A 25,487-nucleotide genomic window follows, 5' to 3' on the forward strand; every position below is an offset into this window, starting at 1 on the left:
GGTACAGGCCAGTAGCGCTGTGGGCAAGGTCCTGTGTCATGGTGCTTTTCAAGGGTCTGTGTACAGTTAGGATTGGGTCTCCCTGTGCTGGAGGTGGAAAACGAGGAGGCCCTTCCGACCAAAATTTCTGCATCTTCACTGAGTGTGAACCCCCCGGAGAGCTCTATTATTATTTTTTTAAATCAAAGCTACATGAAATACAACTGTATTAGAAATACTTTATTGCCAGAAAGACTTTCTGTTTTAATTAGGAACTAAAGTAAAGAGAAAGTAAGACATTTTGAATGGCTATAGAGACAGCTGCAGATGAAGGGACTCGCCCCAAGGTTGTTCTGGGTTTGGAGTGTGGCTCTGTGGAAAACGGATGTCACCCACACTGAAGTTCAGCATTGGAAGTCCTCAGGGCCACCGCCTTCCTTCCCGCTCCTCAGTTTCCCCACACAGCGTCTCTGCGAACACCTGGTAAAGGTAGCATCCTGCTTGCCTCTGTCTTGGCAAATCCAGAGGCCCAGTTCCCCACTAGGGATACTTGCTGTATCCTGCTTCCTTCAGCACGCTCCACCTCCAAGTTCCCAGATCCTCCCCAAATGTCACTGCCAGATGAAGAGCAAGTGTTTGACACACACCTTGTCTTAGGGTTTTGTAGTCTTTTCTCTCTCAGCCCGAGTTGCCATCTCAGCTGAACCGTTCGTTGCAAGCTGCAGGCCGGCCGCAACAGGGTTTTACTGCTGTGAACAGACACCATGACCAAGGCAACTCTTATAAGGACAACATTTAATTGGGGCTGGCTTACAGGTTCAGAGGTTCAGTCCATTATCATCAAGGCAGGAGCATGGCAGCATCCAAGCAGGCATGGTGCAAGCAGAGCTGAGAGTTCTACATCTTCATCTGAAGGCTGCTAGCAGAATACTGGCTTCTAGGCAGCTAGAATGAGGGTCTTAAAGCCCACACCCACAGTGACACACCTTCTAACAGTGCCACTCCCTGGGCCAGGCATATTCAAACCATCACACACCGATGGGGGACATTTCTCATCCATAACAAACCTTATCAGCTTCATTCTGACACTGTCTCTTGTTCACCGATGCTAATATATTTCTAATTTTTAATTCTTTATGTATTACTAGCTTTTTATATGAATGCTTTAGAAAGAAGACCACAGCAAGGCTCTTCAGCCAGGGATATCGAGGAGACAGGTCAGTGGGTTAAATGCTTGCTTTGTGAGAATGAGGGCCCAAGTTTAGAGCTGCAGCATCCATGTAAAAGCAGGCACAGTGGTGTGTGTCTGTAACCCCAGGGCTGGGAAAACGGAGCAGAGACAGGTGTGTCCCACTGTTTTGGTGGCCAGCAAATTTAGCTCAAACAGTGTGCTCCAGGTTCAGTGAGAGACCCCATCTCAGGAAATATGCTGGAACTGGGCACACACAAGACCATGCATGAGTGTGCACTCCTTCAGACATACACACACCAAGTGGCAATGCCAATCATAGTGTCTTAGGTGGCCCACAAGGAGCACCCCAGAGCGGTCAACAGACAACCTAGTCTGTTGGGGTCCCTTCTCACTAGGATTTATGACTTGAAATTAACTGGATAAACTGTGGGCCCTTTGTGATACCCAAGCTAAGCATTGTTAAGGACACAGCAATCCTGAAACCATTCTGTAAGCTGTAAAATTCTAAATATGTAGCTGCTGCTGCTACTAAAATGCCAAAGCCTAGGTCCGAAAGCAGCAGGCGAACTGCGCTGGGCCAAGCAGACATAGGTCGGAGCTCATGGCTTGCACAACCGTCATGTCCAGAAAGCAGGGACTAGGAATGTAGGATTGCAGCATGGCTAGGTTCCTGTCCTACAGGTGAAGTGGCCTATTCCCATCCTGGAGGACCAAGGCGTTCGTTCATCTTGCCCTCTACTGAGAGGGCAGACATGTTTGCCAGATTGCTAGGGTAAGCTTTCCTCCTGTTCTTTTTGCTTCCTGGTTTGTGCCACCTGAGGCTGGCAGTGAGTGCAACGAAAGTAAACTGGTGGGCCAGTGAGCTGGTACAGCAGGTAGAGGGGTTTGCCACCAACCCTGACTACCTACCTAAGTTCATTCCTGGGACCCAGTGGTGGAGAAAGAGCCAAGTCCCACAAACTGCCTTTGACCTCTGAACTCCACAGGTGTGCCATGGGACGCATGCTTACTCGCTCTCACACACAAATGTAATTAAAAAATTAAACAGAGCTAAACTGATGTAGCCCATTTCCCCAGACATCGGCCACTTTTCTAGATCTCTGCGTGAGGCCACATGTCACAAGTGCCTAGCCCGCCCCTGAGGTCTGTGGCCTCTCTCCAGCTCTGCCAATGTCAGCAGGTTTCGCCATCACAGTAAGAAACAGGCCCGCGGCTTCAAGCATGACCTGCAAAGCTGGCTGTGCACTGTCCTGAGACCAGCAGCTCAGGTATACTCGATGTCAGCATGCAGAAGGCTAAAAGCAACCTTCTCCCTTCTCAAACTCATTCTCGGGTGATGCTCCGGGCTACAAGGAACACAAAAACTTTAATTTTGAATAATTTATTATTCTAAGAAAGAATAAAGTATGGAAAGTTAGTGTATCTGAATCATTTCAGAAAGTAGAGCTGTTTCCACCAGCAGACTTGAGTTTTTAGCACCTTGGAGAAGACAGTTAAGACAAGTGGTACTGCCTGTCTCAGATGACAGGTGGCTGCTAATCTGGCTGAAGTCATGTGGTTCCTGTGACTGGGGAGTCATTTGGTTTTTTGAGAGTGCCACAGAACAACTTAGGAGGAAGGGGTTTGCCCAACATAGCTGGTAGTTAAGATGGACTGGAAATGCTGGGACCACGAGGCTGAGGCTGGCAAGGTGGTCAGATGGACAGTCCGAAGGTACTGACGATGCAGTACATGGTCTTGTTCTCCCATCGGACTGTGCAGCTTCCTGTGGGGGACACAGACAGGCACAGGAAATGAGGCAGCCCAGGAGATTCGGGTCCCACCATGCCAGCACTGCACTGCATGCCTGACATACAGAGAGGGACTTTACTGCCTAACTTTACTTATAAATGGGCAAGTGCCCCCAGAATGTTTTGAGATTTTGTTTGTTTTTAGATAGGGCCTCAAACTCACAGAGATGGCATGTGCACCAATCTACAGGCAATGGTGACTTACAGAATTGCATCGACGTTGAAACATCTAAGTGTGCGCTTCAAAATACTGCTTAGCGCTGCAGATCACCAAAAATGGAGCTATGGGCAAAATAACATTGCCTAGGAAGGTGAGAGTCCTACCGTCTGTGGAGCTGTCCCAGAAGCAGGAACTTGCGGAGTGTAACCCAGCACCGTTCTTCTGCATGATCACACAGGTCACTTAAATTAAACAAACGTGTTAGAAAAAGTCACAAAATAAGGGGCAGACTGTGCTGTCTCACTTTGACAAACTACCGATTTCCTTTCTTTTAACATGTTCTCAACATGTCTGATCAGACATCCTATGAACTCTTCTTTGACATAATCCCTAAGACACTGGCATTAGCCTGACATGCAAAGCACATGGTACATTCACTACACAAGGGACCTGGTCCTGGAGAAACTTTCTTGGAAGTTCGACAACCAATTGCTAAGTGACCTTTCTTCCAGCACCAGACACACCTCAGATCAACATTTAGAGAACCTCTATCAAAATACACAAGATGAAAATCCATTACCAATGTATTTAAATGGTCTCCCCAGTTTGGTGAGTTGGCTCAAAGTCTGTTCTAGGACATTAGTGGTCCACTGGTTGACTTTGCTGTGCTGGTAGGCATTACCACCGATGGCGCTTTCTATAGCCTAGGGGGAAAAAGCACAAGAGGTCATGGAGGGAACCCACTCACCGGTCCGACATGGCCCATGGCCCTCCCAGGAACTGAAGACAGAACTCTCAGGAGATGCGAGCTTCTGCTCAGTCAAGGGCTCCTCTACGTGTGTGGCTTCTGCTAAGCAGCACTGACTGCATCCCATGTCGAGGAGCTTTACACGGCCTGAAGATGTGTGTTCTACAGAGCCTGTCAGCTGGGCTCCACAGTTCCACTGAACAATGGACTGAATAGTCATGCTGCTCTTCATTTCTAACAGTCAACACGTTTTCTTATTGAGGCAGAAAAAATATTTTGCCAGTTTCTTACACATATACTAGTCATTTTTAGCCAAGCCATAAAACATACATGTGTGTGTTAGATGACATTTTATTGGGTGTTGGCACAACCTGACCAGTCTTGTAGTACTTGTGGCCTCGTTGTGTGGGTTTTGTCGTATCACACTTTCTAGATAACTGAACCTTTAACACTGGAAGCTGGAGCTTACAGCAGCAGCGTTCCCCCTGAGTCCCAGGGCTCCTGGATAGCACAGCTCACTGCCCTGTCCCTGTAATATCAGTGACACCCTGTGTCTTTCTCCAGCATCCTCTCTCCCAGATGCCAGTGTGGCTCTCAACAGCTCCCTCCCCACCCCTGCTAACCTGCTGGAAGCCTAGAAAAGGTTTCATGATTCCCTACAGACAAGGCAGACACAGGTCCAGGGGCCCTCACTGCACACGGTGGAGGAGTGGGCCACACACTCCACGCTGAGGGCAGCGACAGCGTCTGAGGGATGCACCATGGTTTCCACCTCCAGACTTGGGGCTCAGATCCAGCTCCTCTGTCCCGCCTGCCCACTCGAGGCTGAGAGCACACTGTGGGCTGAAAACTGGCTTTAGTAAAGGTAAGGCTAGACACAGAGACTGTCAATGGAGGAAGAGCAACCCCCTCTGTGCACTATGAAGTCCAGTGTTTAGGGAGAAAGGAAAACTCTAATTTTGGACCTACTCATTTCAACTACCTAATACTTTTTTAAAAACAGCTTGAGGACAGAAGGAACCTACAGCCAGGGCAAAAATGCTGAGTCACCTCATGCTTCCCTATGGACTGCAGATGGTACTTCCAACCACCTGCTGCCTAGCAACGCAGGAAAAGTGGATGCTAAGGCAGGAGGCAAAACTCAGCCCTAACAAACCCACTCTATTCCTGCCAGTTCTGGTTTAATCCACCACCTTTCTGCTTCCCACCTGTCCCACTGGAAACACTGCATGGAAGAAACAATAAAAGGCAAACTTACACTCCCTGCAAAGCACCAGAAAAGTCACACTGGATGCTGAACAATGTACATAAAAGTGAGAAAATCATTTTGATTGTGAGTACTTCTCACAAAACAGAGTGTGGTTCTTTAACACTCTAGCATTATTGACTTCAATAATGGGCATCAAAAATCTTATATTGTAGTAGATCCAAAATTACTTCAGGGAACATCAAATGGGAAGAAGGGTTTATTCTAGCTCCCAGGCCATGATGGTGGGAGAGTCCTGGCAGTCGGGGTTTGAGGCAGCTGATCACAGCTGCAGTCAGGACTGCTGGGCTAAGCACACTTTCTCCTTTGGCTTCAGATTGGGGCCCTCCCTGCCTGTGGAACAGTTCGTCCACATTCTGGGTGGGTCTTTACCTCAGCTAGCCTAATCTAGACAATTCTTCCTGGACATAAAGATGCGTGGTGACCAGCCACCTCACAGTCCTGCCACCGTGGTGGACTGTCTCCCTTCCAACGGTGAGCCAAAATAAACTTCCTCCCTAAGCTCTGCTGCGGTCACTCCCACGGTGTACAATTCCCTGGGCCTGTCGTCCACCTTGTTTAAGAGAAGTACTATGATTGCTATCAATAATGTATTTTAAAATGTAAGAAAAACCTATGAATAACCCCGAGCTGTATCTCCAGGTTCTGAGTTATAGACGTTGTTAGATTTTCTCTGCAGTTGCTCTTCCTCACGAGCACTGGAGACATTTATGCGTGCATCATGAGTCTTCATGCTGCAAGGTTACGGAATCCGCCTCGACACTTTCTAACGCCACTTAAGACTTCTTGATTCAGGTTATATAATTTATGTAATATAGGAGTCATTTTACTTAGATATAAAGTAAAAATGTTTGAAATGTCAAAACACAGAAAGCTTAACAGCTCTTGAGATTTTTCCATTTTAATTCACATAGCGTTCTCCTTCATACATGCTATGCTGGCTCCTTTTCTGTCAGCCTGACACAAGCTCAAGTCACTGGCAGGAGGCAACCGCAATTATGAAACTGTAGTTGTAAGACATTTCTTCTTTCTTTTTTTTTTTTAAAGATTTGTTTATTATTATATATAAGTACAATGTAGCTGACTCCCGAGCACCAGCAGAGGGCATCAGATCTCATTATGGGTGGTTGTGAGCCACCATGTGGTTGCTGAGATTTGAACTCATGACCTTCAGAAGATCAAGTCAGTGCTCTTACCCACTGAGCCACCTCGCCAGCCCCCTCCTCTTTCTTTTAAATAAAATTTTTAATGATTTATTTATTTATTTGCTTTATGTTGTGAGTCCACTGTAGCTGCCTTCAGACACACCAGAAGAGGACTTCTAATCCCATTACAGGCAGTTGTGAGCCACCATGTGGTTGTTGGAAATTGAACTCAGGACCTCTGGAAGAGTAGTCAGTGTTCTTAACCGCTAAGCCATCTCTCCAGCCCATAAGACATTTTCTTAATTAAGGATTGACTGGGAAGGGCCTGGCCTAGGGTGGGTTGTGCCATCCCTAGGCTTGTTGTCCTGGCTGAGCAAACCATGAGGAACAAGCCAGTAAGCAGGACCGTCCATGGTCTCTGCATCAGCTCCTGCCTCCAGGTTCCTGCCCTGTTTGAATTCCTATCCTGACTTCCTTTGATGATGAACTGTGATGTGGAAGTGTAAGCTGAAGAAACCCTTCTTTGTTCCTCAAATTGCTGTGGTCATGGTGTTAAATCACAGTAATGGTAACTCCAAGACACATAGTACCAACCAAACGCCTGGAAAATAAGACTGTTTCCTCTTACCTCCTTTACAATGCTGCTCACTTCATCAACAACAAATGCAGTCTGTTAAGGAAGAAAATGTAGATAAGTTTGGTTTAAAAGAGCTTTCTGCAGAGCATCAATGAGCACACAATGAGATACTGAAGGAGACTTAGAAATCAGGCTGTCGACTGTGCAGATGAACCTCAGACCCCAGAGGTGTGAAGCAGCTGAGTGTCACACTGCAAGCCAGGTGTCACTTCAAACTAGAATCCTGTCTCTCCTTCCCCTGCAGCTGGCTGTCAGCACAATTAGCCAGTGCAGGTGCCATATTCCGAGCCACTCCACTGCCATACAAAGCAGCTGAAGAAACATAAGTCATCATTGTAAAGATAATGACTAGGATGTTTAACACGTAAAAGGCTCATGTGTGCCCATCATTTTCTTAACCCCAATGAACTACTTCAGGACGAAGCATCAGCTGACTTGAGGGCTGCCAGCAGCAAGGTGATGCCCGAAGTAGTTTTCTTAGTCTCCTCTTAACATAATACTGGATTTGAGTGGGTGTGAGGGTTTCCTGAAAACATTGGCCAGGCACTAGCCTGCAGTATGCTTCTTACCTGAGAACAAATGAACTATTCCAAGTTCTGGGATAGCCTTAGCACTGGACAGGCCCTGGATCGGATAGCACAGCCTCCCTCGGCAGTCACTCAGTCCTGTTTTGCTACAGACTTCCCTTACTGCTGACCACAGTGGACCCTGCCCTGTTCTAGTATTGAGTATCACCCCTTCCTCTTCAGGAGAATGAGAATTGACCACCCAAAGCCATTTCCCTTGCTAGACCCTCTAAGAAGTCAGTTGGAAACAAAGCCGAAATCACTGAAATAGTGAAAATGTGGTGACTCTCCAGGGTAAGTCGACTGAAAGGCTCTTCCTAAGTGACTACAGTGATCCTAAGCCACAAAGCAAAACCCTAGTGTCACTTCCCATACACTTAGAGTAAGAAAATAACAGAAGAGAAATTATATTGAAATCAGGGAGCACTGCCAGCTGCTACCAGAGAGGGAAATGAGCTGAGGGAAACCTGGGGAGCTAGAGGCAGGTAGAAAAGGCTCAGCTGAGAGGGCTGCTGGGTAAACAATGCAGAGTGGCCGTCCTCCTGCTGCTGACACTCTGTGTAAAACACAGATCACTGTCTGGATACTTCACTTCAGTCAGTCTACATGTACAAGCTGGAATTAGAACGCGGTTGTGAGGGCTACCTTTTCACATGGCCATTTCCTTCCTATAAAGTCTAGCTGGCTGTGACTACCATAAAAGCCAATCTTCAGCCATACATGAGATCGCTGTCTGGCCAAACATCCCCTGTGCTGCTGCTTCGGAATCGTGGCTTCAGAGTCTTTACTTGCGTTCCACCAACGTTCAAACAAAATGATCCTGACTGCCGAAAAGTGTGTTGGGAAAATAGACCAAAACTGAAAGATTCTGATAAATGCAAATGTCTTACTCTTCCCTCAGAATATCCTTAGTTGACACTTTAGAAATGTCAAAAGAGGAAGTGTTAGGGTTTTATTATTATTGTTTTTGACAAATTGTGTGGGATTTTATTGAGTTTCAACAAAGATTATTCAGGGAAAAAATGAGCAACTATTCTTTAACTGGCGTCCATTCAGCTGTTTTTCAAATGCGTGTTAGCACGAAGGGAAAAACATTTTGACAACACATCATCAAGGCGAGTGGCTAGGGTACTAAGAGGCATTACATTCTTCCCCCACAAGAATGAGAGATTCCGTTACTATCTTAAACTGAAATGAAATGTACCCAGTCGCTGTGGCCTGGGTGGGAGGGAGCGCCGCACTGAAGGACAAGGTGCGGCACCGAGACAAAGGCAGGTTCTGTTCGCACGTCGGTCCTTGGCAGACAGACAGACTGGGCAGCAGACCCCCACTGCGGTCACCCGGAGCTGGCCCTGCGCGCCTGTGTCACTATACATGCCACAGCAGGATGCCTCCTTTCCCAACCTCGGTCCCGGCTGGGGTCTGCAGCAGTGCGGAAGGGGTGGAGTGACGTCATCCTCCCGACGCCGTGAACCCCACCGAGACACGAGCCCAGCGCAGTCTCCGCGGACCGCGGGCACCGCCCACGCGGGAATGACGCGGAGTGTCCGCAGGGAACCGCCAACGTTCAAACAAAAGGATCCTGACTGCCGAAAAGTGTGTTGGGAAAATAGACCGACCAAAACTGAAAGATTCTGATAAATGCAAATGTCTTACTCTTCCCTCAGAATATCCTTAGTTGACACTTTAGAAATGTCAAAAGAGGAAGTGTTAGGGTTTTATTATTATTGTTTTTGACAAATTGTGTGGGATTTTTGACAAATTGTGTGTAGGCTCATCAGCCTCGGGCCAGGTGGCCGTGAGCAGAAGCTGTGTCTTCCCAGACCGGGCCCCGCCACACCCGGATCTCCGCCGCCACCCTCCCTCTCACAGTCCAACCCGAGGTTACCTCCTCGGAGGCCTGGAAGTCTTCCATCTTTAACGCGTCTCCTTCGCCCGCCGAGTAGAGTGGACTGCGCAGGCGCGGCCAGAACACGCCCACTCCGCCCCCGCGCGGGGGACCCTGACCACTACCAATAACTACCTACGCTCTAGGGCCCGGTCCCTCCACCAAAGGCTCCTCCTACCACCGGCCCCTCCACTAGTGGCTCCGCCCACCCTTCGGCCCCGCCTGCTGCTCCTCTTCAGTCTCCAAGTAACAGGGCATGTGTGTCTCTGAGCCCTCTGGGATGTGGTTTCCAAAGCAAACTGTCAGAGCCACCTAACCTCTCTCTAAACACCGACAACCCAAACCAAACAAAGGAACAAAAGCTGGTCTCCGAGGGGAAGAAAGAGGTCCTGGCCCTCCCTCCCGCTCACACTATAGAAAATGAAACTTTCAAACAAATCTTGACTAGGAACAAATTGTAGAATGACTTCCAACAGTATGGCGCATTGGTTGCTTCTCCTTCCGGATCAGCTATCTGAACCAAAGTTGGGAGCTCTCACCGGGCGTGGTGGCACACGCCTTTAATCCCAGCACTTGGGATGCAGAGGCAGGCGGATTCCCGAGTTCGAGGCCAGCCTGGTCTACAAAGTGAGTTCCAGGACAGCCAGAGCTATACAGAGAAACCCTGTCTCGAAAAAAAACCAAAAAAAAAAAAAAAAAAAAAAGAAAGTTGGGAGCTCTCATGGTAAGAAGCACATTGGCAGGCTAGTGCCTGGCTAATGTTGTTGTCAGTCATCCACCTGATGATCCTGTGGCCAAGTCAACATCACCACTCTTTTAATCTACTCTGTTTGTACCTACCTGCTCAGCTTCTACACATCTGTCTCTGCCAACACCGTGACCTGCTGCTCATTGTAGTTGGGAGCCTCAGATGAGAGTCTCCAAGCTCCCTTTATTGTTTCCTTTGTAACCCAAAGATATATTTTTAAATGATATACTCGGACATGACTCTTTTGCTGAATAGCAATGAAGTTTAAATTTTTTGCTTTTTAATAATGAAGAGAGGGCCTAGTGAGATGAATCAGCAGTTAAGAACCCATCCGCTCTTCCAGAAAAGCTTGGCTCCCAGCACACATATGAGACATTTCTCATCCTGTAGCCCTTTCTCTAAGGGAGCTGATGTCTTCTTCTGGCCTCAGCAGACACATAAATAAAAAATAAGATCTTTCAAAATAAATAATAAACCCAGGAGAGCAGGGCGAGGGGAGGGGATAGGGGACTTTCAGGATAGCATTTGAAATGTAAATGAAGAAAATATCTAATAAAAAATTGAAAAAAAATAAACCCAATCTTCACGTCTCTGTTTTATGAATAAATAAAAAATTTAAATGACTAGAAATAACCCAGGCATGGGTGGCACACTCACGTAATCCCAGCACTTGGGAGGGTGAGGCAGGCGGCTAGCCTGGGCTATGAAGCAAAGAGAATGTAAAAACAATAAAAACAAAAATGAAAATGGGCCTCACTCAGCCTTGCCCGTATCTTAACCTTGGGCTCCCAAATTGTGAGAAAAGAAGTTGCTATGCAAGCTGCCCCTTCCGTCATATTTGTTATGCAGCCAAGCAGACTGAAGTGTCTACATTTTAGGTAACGATTCTCATTTTCAAAGCATTTTCTCTCAAATATTCCTAAATGGGTTGACTCAGCACTTCATGCCTATAGTTCTACTAACCAATAAATACAAGTTCCTATTTATTGAGGATTTTACCTTAGGGCCAGAGCTTCTCCATCGCAGCCCCTGTGGTGGTACCCAGCCCATAACAGACACACCACAAACACTGCGATTGAACGGGAGCAGGCTATCAAGCCAGGAGGCAAGCCTAGTGAGTCTCACCAGGAAGTGGGGATTCACAGAGTGATTTGCTTGAGATTGCTCAAGATTGGTGTTACCCTTTACTCCAGTTTTTAATGTATTTATTTGTGGTCATGTGGTATGTGTGTGCACGCGTGTGCATTTGTAGAAGGCAGAAGTAGGCATAAGCATAACCTGCTATTACTCTTTCTTATTGAATCAGGTCTCCCACTGAACCTGGAGCTTGCCATTCTGCCTAGGGAGGAGGAATGGGAGGAGGAGGAGGAGGAAAAGAGTACCCAAACTCTTTTGCCTCTCTCTACTCCTCCCCAGCACTGGATGACACCTCTGCACCTGGCTGTTCTGTGGGTACTGGGAGTCCAGACTCAGGTCATCATGCTTGGACAGTGTGATGGTTTGTATATGCTCTCCTAATGGGGTGGCACTAGTAGAAGATGTGGCCTTGTTGGAGTAGGCGTGTCACTGTGGGTGTGGGCTTTAACACCTCATCCTAGCTGCCTGGAAGCCAGACTCCTCATAGCAGCCTTCAGATGAAGATGTAGAACTCTCAGCTCTGCTTGCACCATGCCTACTTGGATGCTGCCATGCTCCTGCCTTGATGATAATGGACTGAACCTCTGAACCTGTAAGCCAGCCCCAATTAAATGTTGTCCTTATAAGAGTTGTCTTGGTCATGGTGTCTGTTCACAGCAGCAAAACTCTAACTAAAACAGACAGCTAGTCTTCTATCTGCCAAACCATCTCCACAGCCCCCAAAGCTCACCCTCTTACTTTAGTCTCCCTACTACATCCCAACCCTCAGCATCTATGCTGAAGGTGGGCAAGTTCAGGGTCCTGATACTGGCATCTAGGTCATATACAGAGGGAAGGCATCCCATAGCAGAAGTGGAGATGGAAAGAAGGGAGGGAGAAGAAGAGGAGGAGGAAGCAGAGGAGGAAGAGGAGGAGGAGGGGGAGGAGGAGCAGTAAAGCACCCAAACTCATTTTCTTATAAGAAACCCACTCTGGGGGCTGGAAAGATGTCTCATCCGTTAAAGGCTAGGCTCACAACCAAAAATATAAGAAACCCACAATTGAATCAAGGGGCCCACTCCCAGGATGCTACTGTTAATCTAGCCTGAGAGTAGAGACCCTGTGGCCTTCTCGTCACACCACTGATACCCAATGCCATGGCAGTTACATTTGAATAAGTTTGAGAAGGGACAGCCATTCAGAACATGACAAATATGCTTATGATTTACATACTATCCTGCATGCATGTCAGCCTTCAAAAAAATTTACCCTGGAAATGCCCATGACGGTCCATGAGAAGCTGTTCTTTGTGGTGTCAGTAGTCATGCACCTGAGGTCACACACAGGAAACACACTGGGCTCTGCTGGGCGTTTGGGGGGAAGGATGAGGCATTTCACCGAAGTCTCTTATCTTCTAGCTTGCAGTGTAAAATCCTCATGTGAGCTCCTTGGCGTAGCATTAGGACGTCTCCGCTGTCTGGGTCCTTGGTGACGTGGGATTAGCTACAGCCACACTTGGGACAGCCATGTAAACCATCAGCCTCAGCCAGTGCCTGGCAGGCAGGAAGAAGACACACAGGTCAATGGTGAAGGAACTGACTTCCTCATCAGGACACACTCCAGATTAAGGTAGGAGGAAGCCCGGAGTCTACATGGGAGCTCGTGGTCTTTCAGCTGTTAGAGCTGTCCCTAGATTGATGGCAGGAACAGCAAGCCTTGTGATTGTGTTGAATAGGAGACATTGATAATGTAATGATGAGCCTGGCAGTGGTGGTACTCAGGAGGCACAGGCAGGTGGATCTCTGTGAGTTTGAGGCCAGCCTGGGCTACAAATCAAGTTCTGGGGCAGGTTGAGCTACTCAGAGAAACCCTGTCTCAAGAAAGGAAGAAAGAAAGAAAGAAAGGAAGGAAGAAAGAAAGAAAGAAAGAAAGAAAGAAAGAAAGAAAGAAAGAAAGAAAGAAAGAAAGAAAGAAAAGAGAGAGAGAGAGAGAGAGAGAGAGGGAGAGAGAGAGAGAGAGAGAGAGAGAGAGAGAGAGAAAGTAATGATGTTCTAATCAGGAAAGTAACTTAAGATTTAAAGAACAAAACACGAGACAGCATACCAAAGCCGCATGGCATGCCTTCTTAGGCAATAGCATAGCATCTGGCTACCTTGGCTTTCAAGGTCTTATGTACACCACTTGTTTTGTTCTGAATCAGCTTCATTGGTTTAGGCTGTTTTCGTCAACCTTGACCTCTAGTTTGAAGATGAAAGATAAATATAATTTTACAATAAAGAAGTAAAATTGCCCAGGACCTACTTTAAACCCTATTTTCTCTCTCTATCTTGACAGGTTCTCACTTTGTAGAGATTTTTGACCTAAGCTCACTATATATAGACAAGCTGGCCTCAAACTTACTATAGGTAGACCAGGCTGGCCTTGAACTCACTGAGATCCACCTACCTCTGATTCCTGAGTACCGAAATTAAAGGCATGACCCACCAGACCCTTAAATTTCTCTTAATTGAGCTTTATTCAGTCCCAAATAGATACCTCAGTATGACATAAGTTGTCAAAGGAAAGTGTATATTAGATCTTTATTGATAGTAGAGTTGATAGAGAAAAAAAAATCATTCAGACAAGATAATTAATTGGAGACTATAACTTCTTAACTTCTGTATCCAGACAAAGAATCAGGTTTCAGAGTCCCAGTGTGACTTCAGGTAAATTACCAAATACCCTGCCTCCATTTTCAAATCTGTAGAGTGGGTACACTGACTTCAGCCTGCCACAGAGACCTTTAGTGTATAACATACTTGCTAATCTGCGGGGCCTAGAGGGAGTACTAAACTAACAGTGGCTATCCCAACAACAAAAAACATAGTGACAGGAGTCTGTGGTTGCCATGGCAACGTTGTGTTAATTTTTACTTCTTTGACCTTCTGTGTGAAGAGGTCAAGTTTAAACCATGAAAATCCTGATTTTTTTTTCCCCCTCTCTTTTACTCTGATTCTACAAGACCATGGGAGGTGCAGGGGAAAGCTGGGTAGCACGGATCCACCCAAATGAGGAGCATACATAGCACTCTCACAGAGAGCCATGGTTCTGCCCCACTGGGATAGCCTTCCGGGAGTATGTTCTAAGGGATCTGAGGCTGACCCGCCTTGTAAAAACTGTCAAAATAAACATTAAAGAAACGGGACCTTGGCCAGGGCTTGACTTCCCCAGAAAACCCACCAATGATTAATGATAATCGGCAAAGATAAACTTTTTGAGCACACAATTCCCTTCCTGTGCAAGGCTTTCTGATAATGTTCATTTACGCAAAATCTTGGAAGCCTGTAAATGGGAGCCCAGTTCTGGCTGGAACTAGAGATAACTGCCCTTCTTTATTCCTCTTCTGCCTTGGGTGGGCTCGTGTTCTCTGCGGCTATCAAAAACCTTCATAGAGAAAGAAGCTACACAAGGAACATAAAGGGTGTGATTTCTCAGGGACAGTGTGAAGGTCTATTTGGTCACCCCGGCTTGTCCTTTGCGTTGGAGGCAGAAGTGTTGTGGTCCCACCCTGAAGCTGAGAAGATTCTCAAAAAAAAAAAAAAGCTGTGGTGGAACAGCTGGGCCTAGCTGCAGCCTCCAAAAGCTCGAGGCTCCTCAGTGAGCAGCTGTGGCCTGCAGGCTGTGGGAACAGAGTGGGGCGGGGTGGGACAGTGTGTTCTCAGGCAGGCTCGCACTTGCACACTGCTACCTGCTCACTTCCATTCTGCTGGCGTGCTGGCCCACACAATACAGGACCGACATCTATTTCCTTTGGTTCAGTGGCTGCCAGCTCAAAACACCCATCAGTAGGTAAAGAAGCAAGGGCCTGGCTACAAACAGTGTCGGCCTCCCCTTCTCACCCCCTTTGTCTTTCTACTCTCCATTTCCTGTTCTGGCCCCCTTGCCAGCAGCTCCAGATGCCTGAATCAAGGTCACTGCCTGCCGGGCCCAGGGCAGCAACCAGCATTGTAGCAAGAATGAATGCAGGCATGTGTAAACCACAGGGACAGGTTTTGTCCCAGAGTGTGAGGTTTGCTGATATTGTCACTGTGCAAAGGCCACAGAGCATAGATGGCTTCGACATCCCCAGAGGACACAGTGTTCTGGGACTGCATGGTGGTTAGCTTTAATTGTCAACTCGCCCCAACCTAGAATTCCCTAGCAGGAGAGTCTCAGTGAGGGACTGTTTGCATTGCGACAGTCTGGAGGCATGCATGTGAGAGATTCCCTTAACTGAGCTAGTTGGTGTGAGTGCCACCATCCTAGACAGGGGTGGGGGTGGGGGTTGGGGTTCTGAACTGTATAAAAGTAGGAGGATTGAGCTGATCACAAAATTAATTAATTAACTAAGCAAGCAAGCAAACTTGCCTGTTCTCATATGCTGTCTTGTCTATGGATGTAGTGCGACGAGCTATCTGAAGATCCCGCCTTCACTTCCCCACAGTGAACTTGGAATTGTAAGCTGAAACCAATCCCTTTTCTCTCTGCTGCTTTGGTTGGGATATTTTATCACAGCCACAGAAATGAAGCCGGGACAGGCCGCTGTTCTATATGAGGTCTCTATAGCTGTGTGACTTTTCCCATCGTAGACGCCACCCCTGTGCCCTAGTCAGCCCTCCCTGGTTCTTCCAGCCCTTTCTTCCCTCCCAGTGTGCATTAAAGCATGCTTTCTTTTCCCAACCATCCTCCTGGAGTGTGAGTGGTTTGTTTGCCCGCTATTTTTCTGGCCTCTGGAATATAGATTGGGTCCGACTTGGCTTTGCCTTTGCAGTTCCTCACACCTGGCAGCAGCAGGTCAGTAAATGATGCTAGATGCTGCACCACGTCCCGTGCACAGACGGTCTGGATGCTGTAGCCCACCCTTCCCCTGGGATCCAATATGGCTACACAGACAAAATAGAAACACAGTCAGTCCACTCCTGAACCATGGTTACATCTTTCACATTTTTAGTTAATCAGGGCAACCATAATTCAAAAACTTGAAATGGCTAATTCTAGAAGGACACATTTCACGTGTTTTAAATAATTTACTGTGGCCTGTGTGGTGGTTGGTTTCTGTCAATTTGCCACAACTTGAAAAGAGTGATTCTAAAGAATTAACCCCAACAGATTATCCTCTGTGTCTGCCTGAGAGTGATTGTCTCAACTATTTATTTTGTTGTATTTTTTTCAAATTATATATATACATTTTTTTTACTTTTTTACTTTACATCCTGCTCACTGCCCCCATCCTGGTCACCCCCTCCCACAATCCTTCCTCCATCCCCCCTCCCCTTCTACTCTGAGTAGGTGGGCCCTCCCCCTGGGTACACCCCACCCCGTCCCTGCACTTCAAGTCTCTGTGAGGCTAGGCACTTCCTCTCCCACTGTGGCCAGACAAGGCAGCCCAGCTAGTAGAACACTGCACGAGTGCAGGCAGCAGCTTTTGGGACAGCCCCTACTTCAGCTGTTCAGGACCCACATGAAGACTGCTACATAGGAGTGGAGAGACCTAGGTCCAGCCCGTGTATGTTCTTTGGTTGGTGGTTCAGACTCTGAAAGCCCCAAGGGTCCAGGTTAGTTGACTCTGTTGGTCTTGCTGTGGAGTTCCTATCCCCTTAGGGGCTGCAACCCTTCCTCTTATTCTTCCCTAAGAGTCCCCAAGCTCCATCCACTGTTTGGCTGTGGTTGTCTGCATCTGTCTGAGTCAACTGCTGGGTGGAGCCTATTTTATTGGTAGCCTTGACTGGCTTGGCTTTGCTTAGTAGACCAGGTTAGCTGAACTCACAGAAATCCGCTTGCTTTGGCCTCCTTGGTGCTGGGATTAAAGGCGTGTGCCACAGGGCTCAGCCCTTGATTGTTAATTGATGTGGTACTGCCCACCCTGATATGGGCAGACTGTTTCATTGGCTGGACCCTGAACTGTGTTAAAGAAAACTGAGTAGGAGCTGGTAGCAGATCTACATTCATTTCTCTTTGAGGCTGTGAGTTTCTGCTTTGACCTCCCCTCTGTTATGGACTGTGTAAGCCAAATAATGTGGGTCCCCCCTTCCCATCCCACGCTGCTTTTTGTCTGGGTGCTTGTGGGAACAGAAATGGAATGACTTACTATGGTAACCTCTGTATTACTAATCTTTGATGCCTAATGCTTACTTATATCTGAAACTTCATTAGAGGCATGATAGGAAAGACACTGTATGCCAGGTGGGTGTAGTCTGGTGCTTCCAGGTCCTGAGTGGGAGGGCTGTGGCTGTCTAGGGACCCCCTCAGACACAGTGCCCTGCGCCACACAGCCCCAGAGAAACGGCTTCCCTTGTTGCTCCTCTCCTTCCTGAACAAACAGGATTATAGACATCGTAGAAAACTGGGTCTGGGAGGTCTCCGGGTTCTCGCTGTGCCATTGTGACAGTCTGTATGAGATCACTGGCTTGTGATCATTTCTAGAGTTCGTTTCGAGTTTAGGAGTGACTCAAATTTGCGTATGTGCTTCAGAGTTCTGACACTGCAGCTTTCTGCATATTCCCATCCCTGACTGTCTCCCTCCTGCCCTGCTGCCTCCTGCTTCCGGCTTTAGTAAACCTTCCAGTCTTGTTGTGCACAAGGTTTCTCAGTTCAAGCCAGGCACTGGGTACCTCCTACCGTAACCCGAGACTCCCATTAGAGAGAAACACGCCAGCACGAAATGAAACTGAACCCGCTATGGAGAAACGCAGAGTGGAAAGAACGGAGGCTAAAGGTGAAGGGGTGATTGGTTTTGACTGGAAATAAGGAAAAACTGACTGAAGGGTTTGGCACCCCGCATGGCCCTTCCAAGACTAACATGTCTTAGTCAGTGTTCTCTTGCTGTGGTGAAACACCATGACCCAAAGGCAAGTTGAGGACGGAAAGGGTTATTTGGCTTACATGTCCACGATGCTGTTCATCACCGAAGCAAGTCAGGACAGGAACATGGAGGCAGGAGCTGATGCAGAGGCCATGGAGGGGTGCTGCTTATGGCTTGCATGGCTTGCTCAACCTGCTTTCTTGTAGAATACAGGACCACCAGCCCAGGGATGGTCTACCCACAATGGTCTGGGTCCTCCCCTATCAATCATTAATTAAGAAAATGCCCTACAGCCTTCCCCACAGCCCAATCTTGTGGAGTTATTTTCTCAGTTGAGGTTCCCTCCTCTCAAATGACTATAATTCATGTCAAGTTGATATAATTCTAGCCAACTGTCTTAGCTAGGGTTTTACTGCTGTGAACAGACACCATGACCAAGGCAAGTCTTATAAAAAACAACATTTAATTGGGGCTGGCTTACAGGTTCAGAGGTTCAGTCCATTATCATCAAGGTGGGAGCATGGCAGTATCCAGGCAGGCATGGCGCAGGAGGAGCTGAGAGTTCTATGACTTCATCCAAAGGCTGCTAGTGGAAAACTGACTTCCAGGCAACTAGGGTGGGGATCTTATACCCACACCCACAGTGACACACCCATTCCAACCAGGTCACACCTAATCCAACAAGGCCATACACCTTCAAATGGTGCCACTCCCCGGTCCAAGGATATACAAACCATCACACCAACACACAGCAGTTCTGTGAGTCCTCCTTCAAGCATGTAGCTAATATCAACCGGCACTTCCTGCCTGCCATACACCATGCTGTTCTCTGTCTGTATCCACACTTCACTGTCAAAGGCCTAGGAACATCCTGGGTGTCACTCTGATTTGTGAGTAACAACATTAAGTCCTGGGTGGGTGGAGTTCTGTAAGTTGCTCAAGACCTCAGCGGTGAAGCAAGGGACAGAACAGGGCTACTTACAGGACAGTAGCCTCTTATTGCCCTCAGTTGTTTAGAGTAAATGAAATTTAGTTGGCCAGAAGGAAGAGTAGAGAAAGTATGGAAGAGTATCTAATGTGATGTGTTTAATAGTCTGTGGTTGCAGGGGCGGGGCGTGGGTTGATTTTGGAAGAAGAGTCTGTTCTGCTAGGCGCTTGCAAATGCAGGTGTCAGTGCAGCCTCAAGTGCCAGTCTTATGTTCCATCTTGTTTGAGGAGGGTGTCAATGTCGGTAAGTTTCTGGGGGAGTCTTCTGACCCCTCACCTCACTGTAGAATGCTGTTCAGCTTTTACATGGGCTCTGAGGATCTGAACTCATGTCCTCACACAAAGCACTACCCACCCAACCATCTCCCTGGCCCCATATGAATGGGTCTTAAATGACTTCATGGGGAGAGGGCAGGAGCAGGCAACATTCAGGAAGCATTGAGGATGGAGAAGCACAAACCCACCCTCGTGTGGTACATGAGACATCACTTTCTTCTCTTGCTCATTCAAAAATGTTACAAAACTGAAAAGCATCCAAGAGAGAACTATGTTTGTTTCATCCATATTTTTTTTAAATACCTGAAAAACCCCAAAGTCCTTTTAAAATTTCTTGGTAGTGCATGTCACCAGAAATCAAGTTTGTGACCACGTTCTTATTCTTGCTAAAACTGTAAGTGTTGGCTTCTTTGACGGGCCTGTTCATCTTTTTGAAGTCTCTGGGGAAAGGATACTATGAACCAAGAGTAGTTTCAATATTTTTTTTCATCAGCCAGGCTCTATGCATCCTAGGCGAGCATGTTACCCAGGACTGTGCTCACAGCCCACTGTTTTATGTCTTCAGACAAAGCCTCACCAACTATCCTGGGCAGGCCTCAGCCTCCCAAGCAGCTGAGATTGCATGAGGTGCTGCTGGGCCCAGCAGGAGCTGATTCTGAGTGAGTTGGAAAAAGAATTCCACTGTAGAATCTCCACATTGGCAAATGACTCCCAAAAGTCCAGCGCCAACCTAGCCAAGAGGAAGCTTCAGAGGATGTAGATACACACCGGAGGTCATTTAAGTGACTGCTATTGAAAGAGCAACTACAAGCTTCGTTACAACCCAGAAATCAGGCAGAATTTAGTTCATACTCAAACTAACTCAGAAAACTGTTTATAAGCTCCAAATGAACCGATTCTCTATTCGTCTCTGCCCCGATCTCCTCCAAACCAATGGCAAGTTGGAAAGTGAACAAGAGTGATGGCATTAATTTAGAAGCCACCTGGGCAGTGAGGGGGTCTACTAGTTCATAAGTTCAGGAACCAGTTTTTATAGGAACTGCCTTGTGCCTCCCGTTCTCTCCTGGAGTTAGTGTATGCACAGCGTAACTTATGTAATGATTGTAACAGTAATAAAAAGAAATAGGTATGTGTTGTAATGATGTGACATGAACTTCTCTATAAAAAAGAATATCAGCTGACAGAGGAGGTAACCAGACATCTGTGGCTGATGGTATCCGCACGCACACACTGTTGCTGGCCTGTGATTTATTGACCCAAATCCTGTAAGTGGTGATGTCTTTCTCGGATGGTAAATGATGGTCAACGTTTTGTTTTCCTTCAGTGTACACAGTAGCCACTTTCCCTGAAAATCCTGATCATGCACGACATCCCTCGTGTCTCTGTGAGTTAACTTCTGTCGCCAGGTTGTGTGCTTTCCCCATAAGCTGGTAAGAAAGTCAACCCATATTTGGGATTTCAGCACAGTTCAATAACAGAAGCATACATATATCTCTAAACCAGGGGTGGTACAGTCCCCAAGGAAAGCCTGTAGCAAGTTCCAGTGTTCAATCATAGTAAACAGAATGTCCTAAGCCTCTGAGCGGCATGACGATGAGAAGACACCGACAACCACAGAGCAATCACCTACTGGCTTGCTAGTCCATCTTTTTGGTTTTCTGAGACTTTCTGTGCAGTTTTTCCTGAACTTGAGAGCCTTCTGACCTTGACTCCTGAGTGTGAAATGTCAGGTGCACACTACAGACCCTGCCTTCCACTGACTCTTGTCATAAATGACCTTGGGATAATGTTTTGTGTCGCTATTTTGAAAGGGTCTTTTCAACCCTCTTAGGGTTGCTATTGCTTCTATGAAAGACCATGATGAAAAAGCAAGTTGAGGAGGAAAAAGCATTTACTTGGCTTCTACTTCCACATCACAGCATCCTAGTCTATCACTGAAGGAAGTCAGGATAGGAACTTAAGCAGGGCAGGAGCCTGGAGGCAGGAGCTGATGCAGAGGCCATGGAGGGGTGCTGCTTACTGGCTTGTTCCTCGTGGTTTCCTCAGCCTGCTTTCTTGTAGAACCTAGGACCACCAACCCATGGATAGCCCCACCCACAGTGGGCTAGGGTTCCCCCCCCACCTTTGCTCACTAATGGAGAAAATGTCCTACAGTTGGATCTTATAGGGGCATCTTCTCAACTGAGGCTTCCTCCTTTCAGATAACTCTAACTTGTGTCAAGTTAACATAAAACTAGCTAGGACAGCCTTCTAAGGCAAAACAAACAAACAAAACAAAACAAAAACAAGACACGTTTCAATCAGAAGGCTTTACTGATCTTCCATGCTCACCAAGTATCTGAGATACTAAAAATCTATAGAAATGAGGATAAAGTCTCCCATTTGGCTGAATGTACAGAGAAGCTGGGATCCAAGTCCCCAAGAGTTGAGAGTAACCACAGCGAAATGGATTTGGAATGCTCACAAACCACTGTCCAGACCACTGGGACTGTCCAGACCACTGTCTCTCTGTCTTTTGGAATACCAGAAATCCATGCGGGCTATAGCTGAAGCCCTTTTGGTGAATTTAAATCTGTGTTGTGTCCTCGGCTTTGAGTTTGTGTAAAGATGATATGGGTCATCGTTCTTCTTCTGCTTTCAAACTGCTGATGACGTGGTCGGCCAACTCAGCGACCCTCAGCTTGAGGACCAAGGCCCTAAGCGTTTCTTTTGGTTTGTTCCAACTGTATGTACCCTGAAGGTTTCTGCTGTGTTGTGTTTTGCCTTGGTGACAAGGAAGATCAGAGGTCTGGCTAATGCTGATGGGCAGTTGCTTCACTCCAGCTTCCTGGTAGAAATTTCAGCCTCTTTTCCTTGCTGGTGACGTCTCTCTGACTTTATTCTCCTCTTTACATGCTTTTGCTATAATCCCCTCATCAGACACAGCAAATGGAGGTGCCCAGAATAGTGTCTGGTGCTCTACAAATGCCCAACAAAGATGGCTAGATCGCACACAAGGGGGAGCCAGTGTTCTCTTTCTTGAACAGGGTAGTTCCCACTCCTTGATCCTGGCCGGCCCAGGATGGGGAGGGAATAGTGTTTCATAGATAGTTGTATTCCTGAAATGCACACGACTGAAATGCATATTTGCTGGGTAAGCATCGAGGAGCCCAGGTTCCTCCTGTGGAAATGCTGTCGTTATCCCTCCAGGATGGCATTCACTGGGGCCCTACCTTAATGAGAAGCTGGAGACCCAAGCCGGAGAAGAACACATCCAGCCACAGGAACTGTTCACATCCACTGCTTTGTTTATTTAAAATAACTGAGAATCAAGCAAACCAGCAAGTGACTCTGCAGGTTGTTCACAAATAGAAGACAGCCAGAAGTGAGCTCAGAGGCTACACTTGGGAAGCGCGAACACTAACTTGCTTCTTGTAGCATTGGTCACACTGTGTTCTAAGGTGTGTGTGGGTGTGTGCACAGGTGCATTTGCGTGTTCGTGTGCGTGAAAACCAGAGATCATCCTCTGCTCGCTCTCTCTCTCTCTTTTAAAGATTTATTTATATATGTAAGTACACTGTCGCTGTCTTCATGCACATCAGAAGGGGGCATCAGATCCCTTTACAGATGGTTGTAAGCCACCATATGGTTGCTGGGAATTGAACTCAGGACCTCTGGAATATCAGTCAGTGCTCTTAACTGCTGAGCCATCTCTCCAGCCCCATCTTCCACTCTTCCTCCTCTGGTGCCATCTCTTTGTCTTTTGAGTCAGGGTCTCTCATTGGGTCTTGCTGACTAGGCTAAGCTGGAACTTCCTGCCTAGCTCCTAGGGTTGGGATTACAAGGTGTGACACTGGATTGAAGACCGGTCCTTACCTGCCAGGCAAACAGTTCATGGACTGAGCCATCTCACAGCTACCACCACGATCTCCCTGTTGTTCTCCCTTTCCATGGAGACTTGGAGCTCTGAAACTGAGATGTGCTAGTTCACTTCTGCACCTGGGAAGTTGGAACAGGGGAACCCGAGGCTGTGGCACACAGACATGCTGGGTGGCTGCTCCTGAAGTCCCTCTTGCCATGTGATTCCTGATGCCTGGCTAGGAACAGAGCAGGCACCTAAGGGTTCTTTACTGGTGGGAAGCAGAGGCCAAGCAGCCCCTTTTCAGGTCTCTAGCTTTTCCCGTTCATGCAACCCCCACAACTGTTACCTTAATTTCATCTTACAATGAAATCAATAAACGTGTAATTTCTTAGGCCACAGTCCTTAGCTTGTCTTGGTCTGTGGGAAACAGCATCCTTCTTTTCATTAATCTTTTTAAGAATATATTTTATTACATGGGCATATCTGCATACCACTTGTGTGTCTGGTGCCCTCAGAGGCAGGAAAGGACATTGGACCGCATAGGACTAGAGTTACAGATAGTTGAAAACCATTATGTGGGTTCTAAGAATTGAACTCAGGTCATCTGGAAGAGCAGCCAGTGCTCCTAAACACTGAGAGACCTCTCTGGGCCCTGTTTCCATTATTCTTTAACTAAAACTTAGCATTTCCTTCCATTGTGAATGAAAGCAAAGGCCAAGGTGAAATCAGCCAGACCTGTAACTTTGTTCCCGACAGAAATCCCAAGTGTTCTCCTGTGACATCATTTGCCTTAGAAACAGCAAAGTTTTGTCTCTATCCCTGCCACTTTGACATTGTTTTTTTTTTTAAATATTTTTATCAGGTATTTTCCTCATTTACATTTCCAATGCTATCCCACCCAAAAGTTCCCCATACCCCCCCCCACTCCCCTACCCACCCACTCCCTGGCATTCCCCTGTACTGGGGCATATAAAGTTTGCAAGTCCAATGGGTCTCTCTTTCCAGTGATGGCTGACTAGGACATCTTTTGATACATATGCAGCTAGAGTCAAGAGCTCAGGGGTACTGGTTAGTTCATATTGTTGTTCCACCTATAGGGTTGCAGCTCCCTTTAGCTCCTTGGGTACTTTCTCTAGCTCCTCCATTGGGGGCCCTGTGATCCATCCAATAGCTGACTGTGAGCATCCACTTCTGTTTTTGCTAGGCCCCGGCATAGTCTCACAAGAGAGAGCTCTATCTGGGTCCTTTCAGCAAAATCTTGCTAGTGTGTGCAATGGTGTCAGCGTTTGGAGGCTGATTATGGGATGGATCCCCGGATATGGCAGTCTCTAGATGGTCCATCCTTTCGTCACAGCTCCAAACTTTGTCTCTGTAACTCCTCACTTTGACATTGTTAATCATTACATCAGTGCTGGACCTTAATTATCTCACATATCAATGAATACACAAGCTACTATGTAACAATTTTTAATACTTTAGTGTGGTCAATTTCTTTTATAAACCAATGTACTTTATTGTGTGGGCCTCCCCAGACTACCACAGATTACATAAAGGGTTAAGAGTATTTGTCGAAAGAGAGTGATGTCATAGGAGTCTGTTGATCATCCATGAATTCAAAAGTCATCAAAGTATAGAAAGGACCCTCATGACTACGGGACGAACTAGGCTGGAAAATCAAGATGGCGTTACAGAAAGCATACTGCTTGAATTGTCTACATTTTCTTGGTGGATGGAGGCCTGCAGAATCTCTTGGCTTGAACTAAGCAGAAGCAGGGCCCGGTGCCTAACGATGCTCATAGCACTATTACAGGACATAAATAATTGATAGGTTGAGGCTGCCGTGGTTATGCACATTCCCCTAATTGATGGCACTCTTTCTGAGTTCTGACGATACTTGTAAAAAATAATAGCCGAGAGCTGAGGACGTCCTTGCACTAATGTGTTTTCAATCAAAGTGGTGTGAAGTTAGTTGTGTGCTTTGTAATGATGCTTCGGTGAACAACTGCATAACACATATGTAGCATAATGGTCCCATAAGACTATCACAGAGATGGGAGGTTCTTATCTTACTCTGCATGTTTGTGCTGGTTTTGCTACAACCATACCTACTGCATGGCTGGGGTGGGGCATAATAACTTTCTTATGTATGAAGGACATTTGATAATGCTAAATGACCATGATACATGTTTATGCATTTAATACATTATATTTTTACTTTTATTTTAATTACGTATGTGTTTGTGCATATGAATATAGTACCCATAGAAGCCAGAAGGTGGCTTTGAACCTCCAGAGCTGGAGTTACAGGCAGTTGTGAGCTGCCTAGC

The 25,487-nt window shown here is 46.9% G+C and overlaps 2 protein-coding genes across 11 annotated transcripts in view; one reads left to right on the top strand and one right to left on the bottom strand.

The window, feature by feature from the left end:
• Positions 1-204: 204 nt before the first annotated feature.
• Positions 205-9,564, bottom strand: Dynlt1f (dynein light chain Tctex-type 1F). Of its 3 annotated transcripts, none has more exons than XM_017317187.2 (6): positions 9,373-9,564; positions 6,910-6,951; positions 3,702-3,825; positions 3,286-3,363; positions 627-2,936; positions 205-459 (listed from the first exon to the last, which is right to left on the bottom strand). In XM_017317187.2, exons 1-5 carry the CDS (start codon positions 9,397-9,399, stop codon positions 2,866-2,868), a joined length of 342 nt encoding a protein of 113 aa, XP_017172676.1. In that variant the 5' UTR covers positions 9,400-9,564; the 3' UTR covers positions 205-459; positions 627-2,865. The 3 variants fall into 3 exon arrangements, with proteins under 3 accessions (XP_017172676.1, NP_001186877.1, NP_001160099.1); NM_001199948.1 differs by having other exon boundaries at positions 627-725; positions 9,373-9,538; NM_001166627.1 differs by lacking the exon at positions 205-459 and having other exon boundaries at positions 2,537-2,936; positions 9,373-9,538.
• Positions 9,565-11,731: 2,167 nt separating this feature from the next.
• The window catches only part of Sytl3 (synaptotagmin-like 3), a 79,938-nt gene continuing 66,182 nt past the window's right edge, over positions 11,732-25,487 (top strand). For 4 of the 8 annotated variants that reach the window (XR_001782133.1, XM_030250160.1, XM_006523263.2 and 1 more), the window contains exon 1: positions 12,605-12,865. The gene's annotated coding sequence lies outside the window, so the exon portion shown is untranslated. Of the gene's footprint in view, positions 11,850-12,604; positions 12,866-16,591; positions 16,810-25,487 lie in introns of those variants that run through there. The other 4 variants (XM_011246181.3, NM_031395.3, XM_006523261.4 and 1 more) reach the window with 4 other exon arrangements.

Source organism: Mus musculus, chromosome 17, assembly GCF_000001635.26.
Source record: "Mus musculus strain C57BL/6J chromosome 17, GRCm38.p6 C57BL/6J".
Classification (NCBI taxonomy): Eukaryota; Metazoa; Chordata; class Mammalia; order Rodentia; family Muridae; genus Mus; species Mus musculus.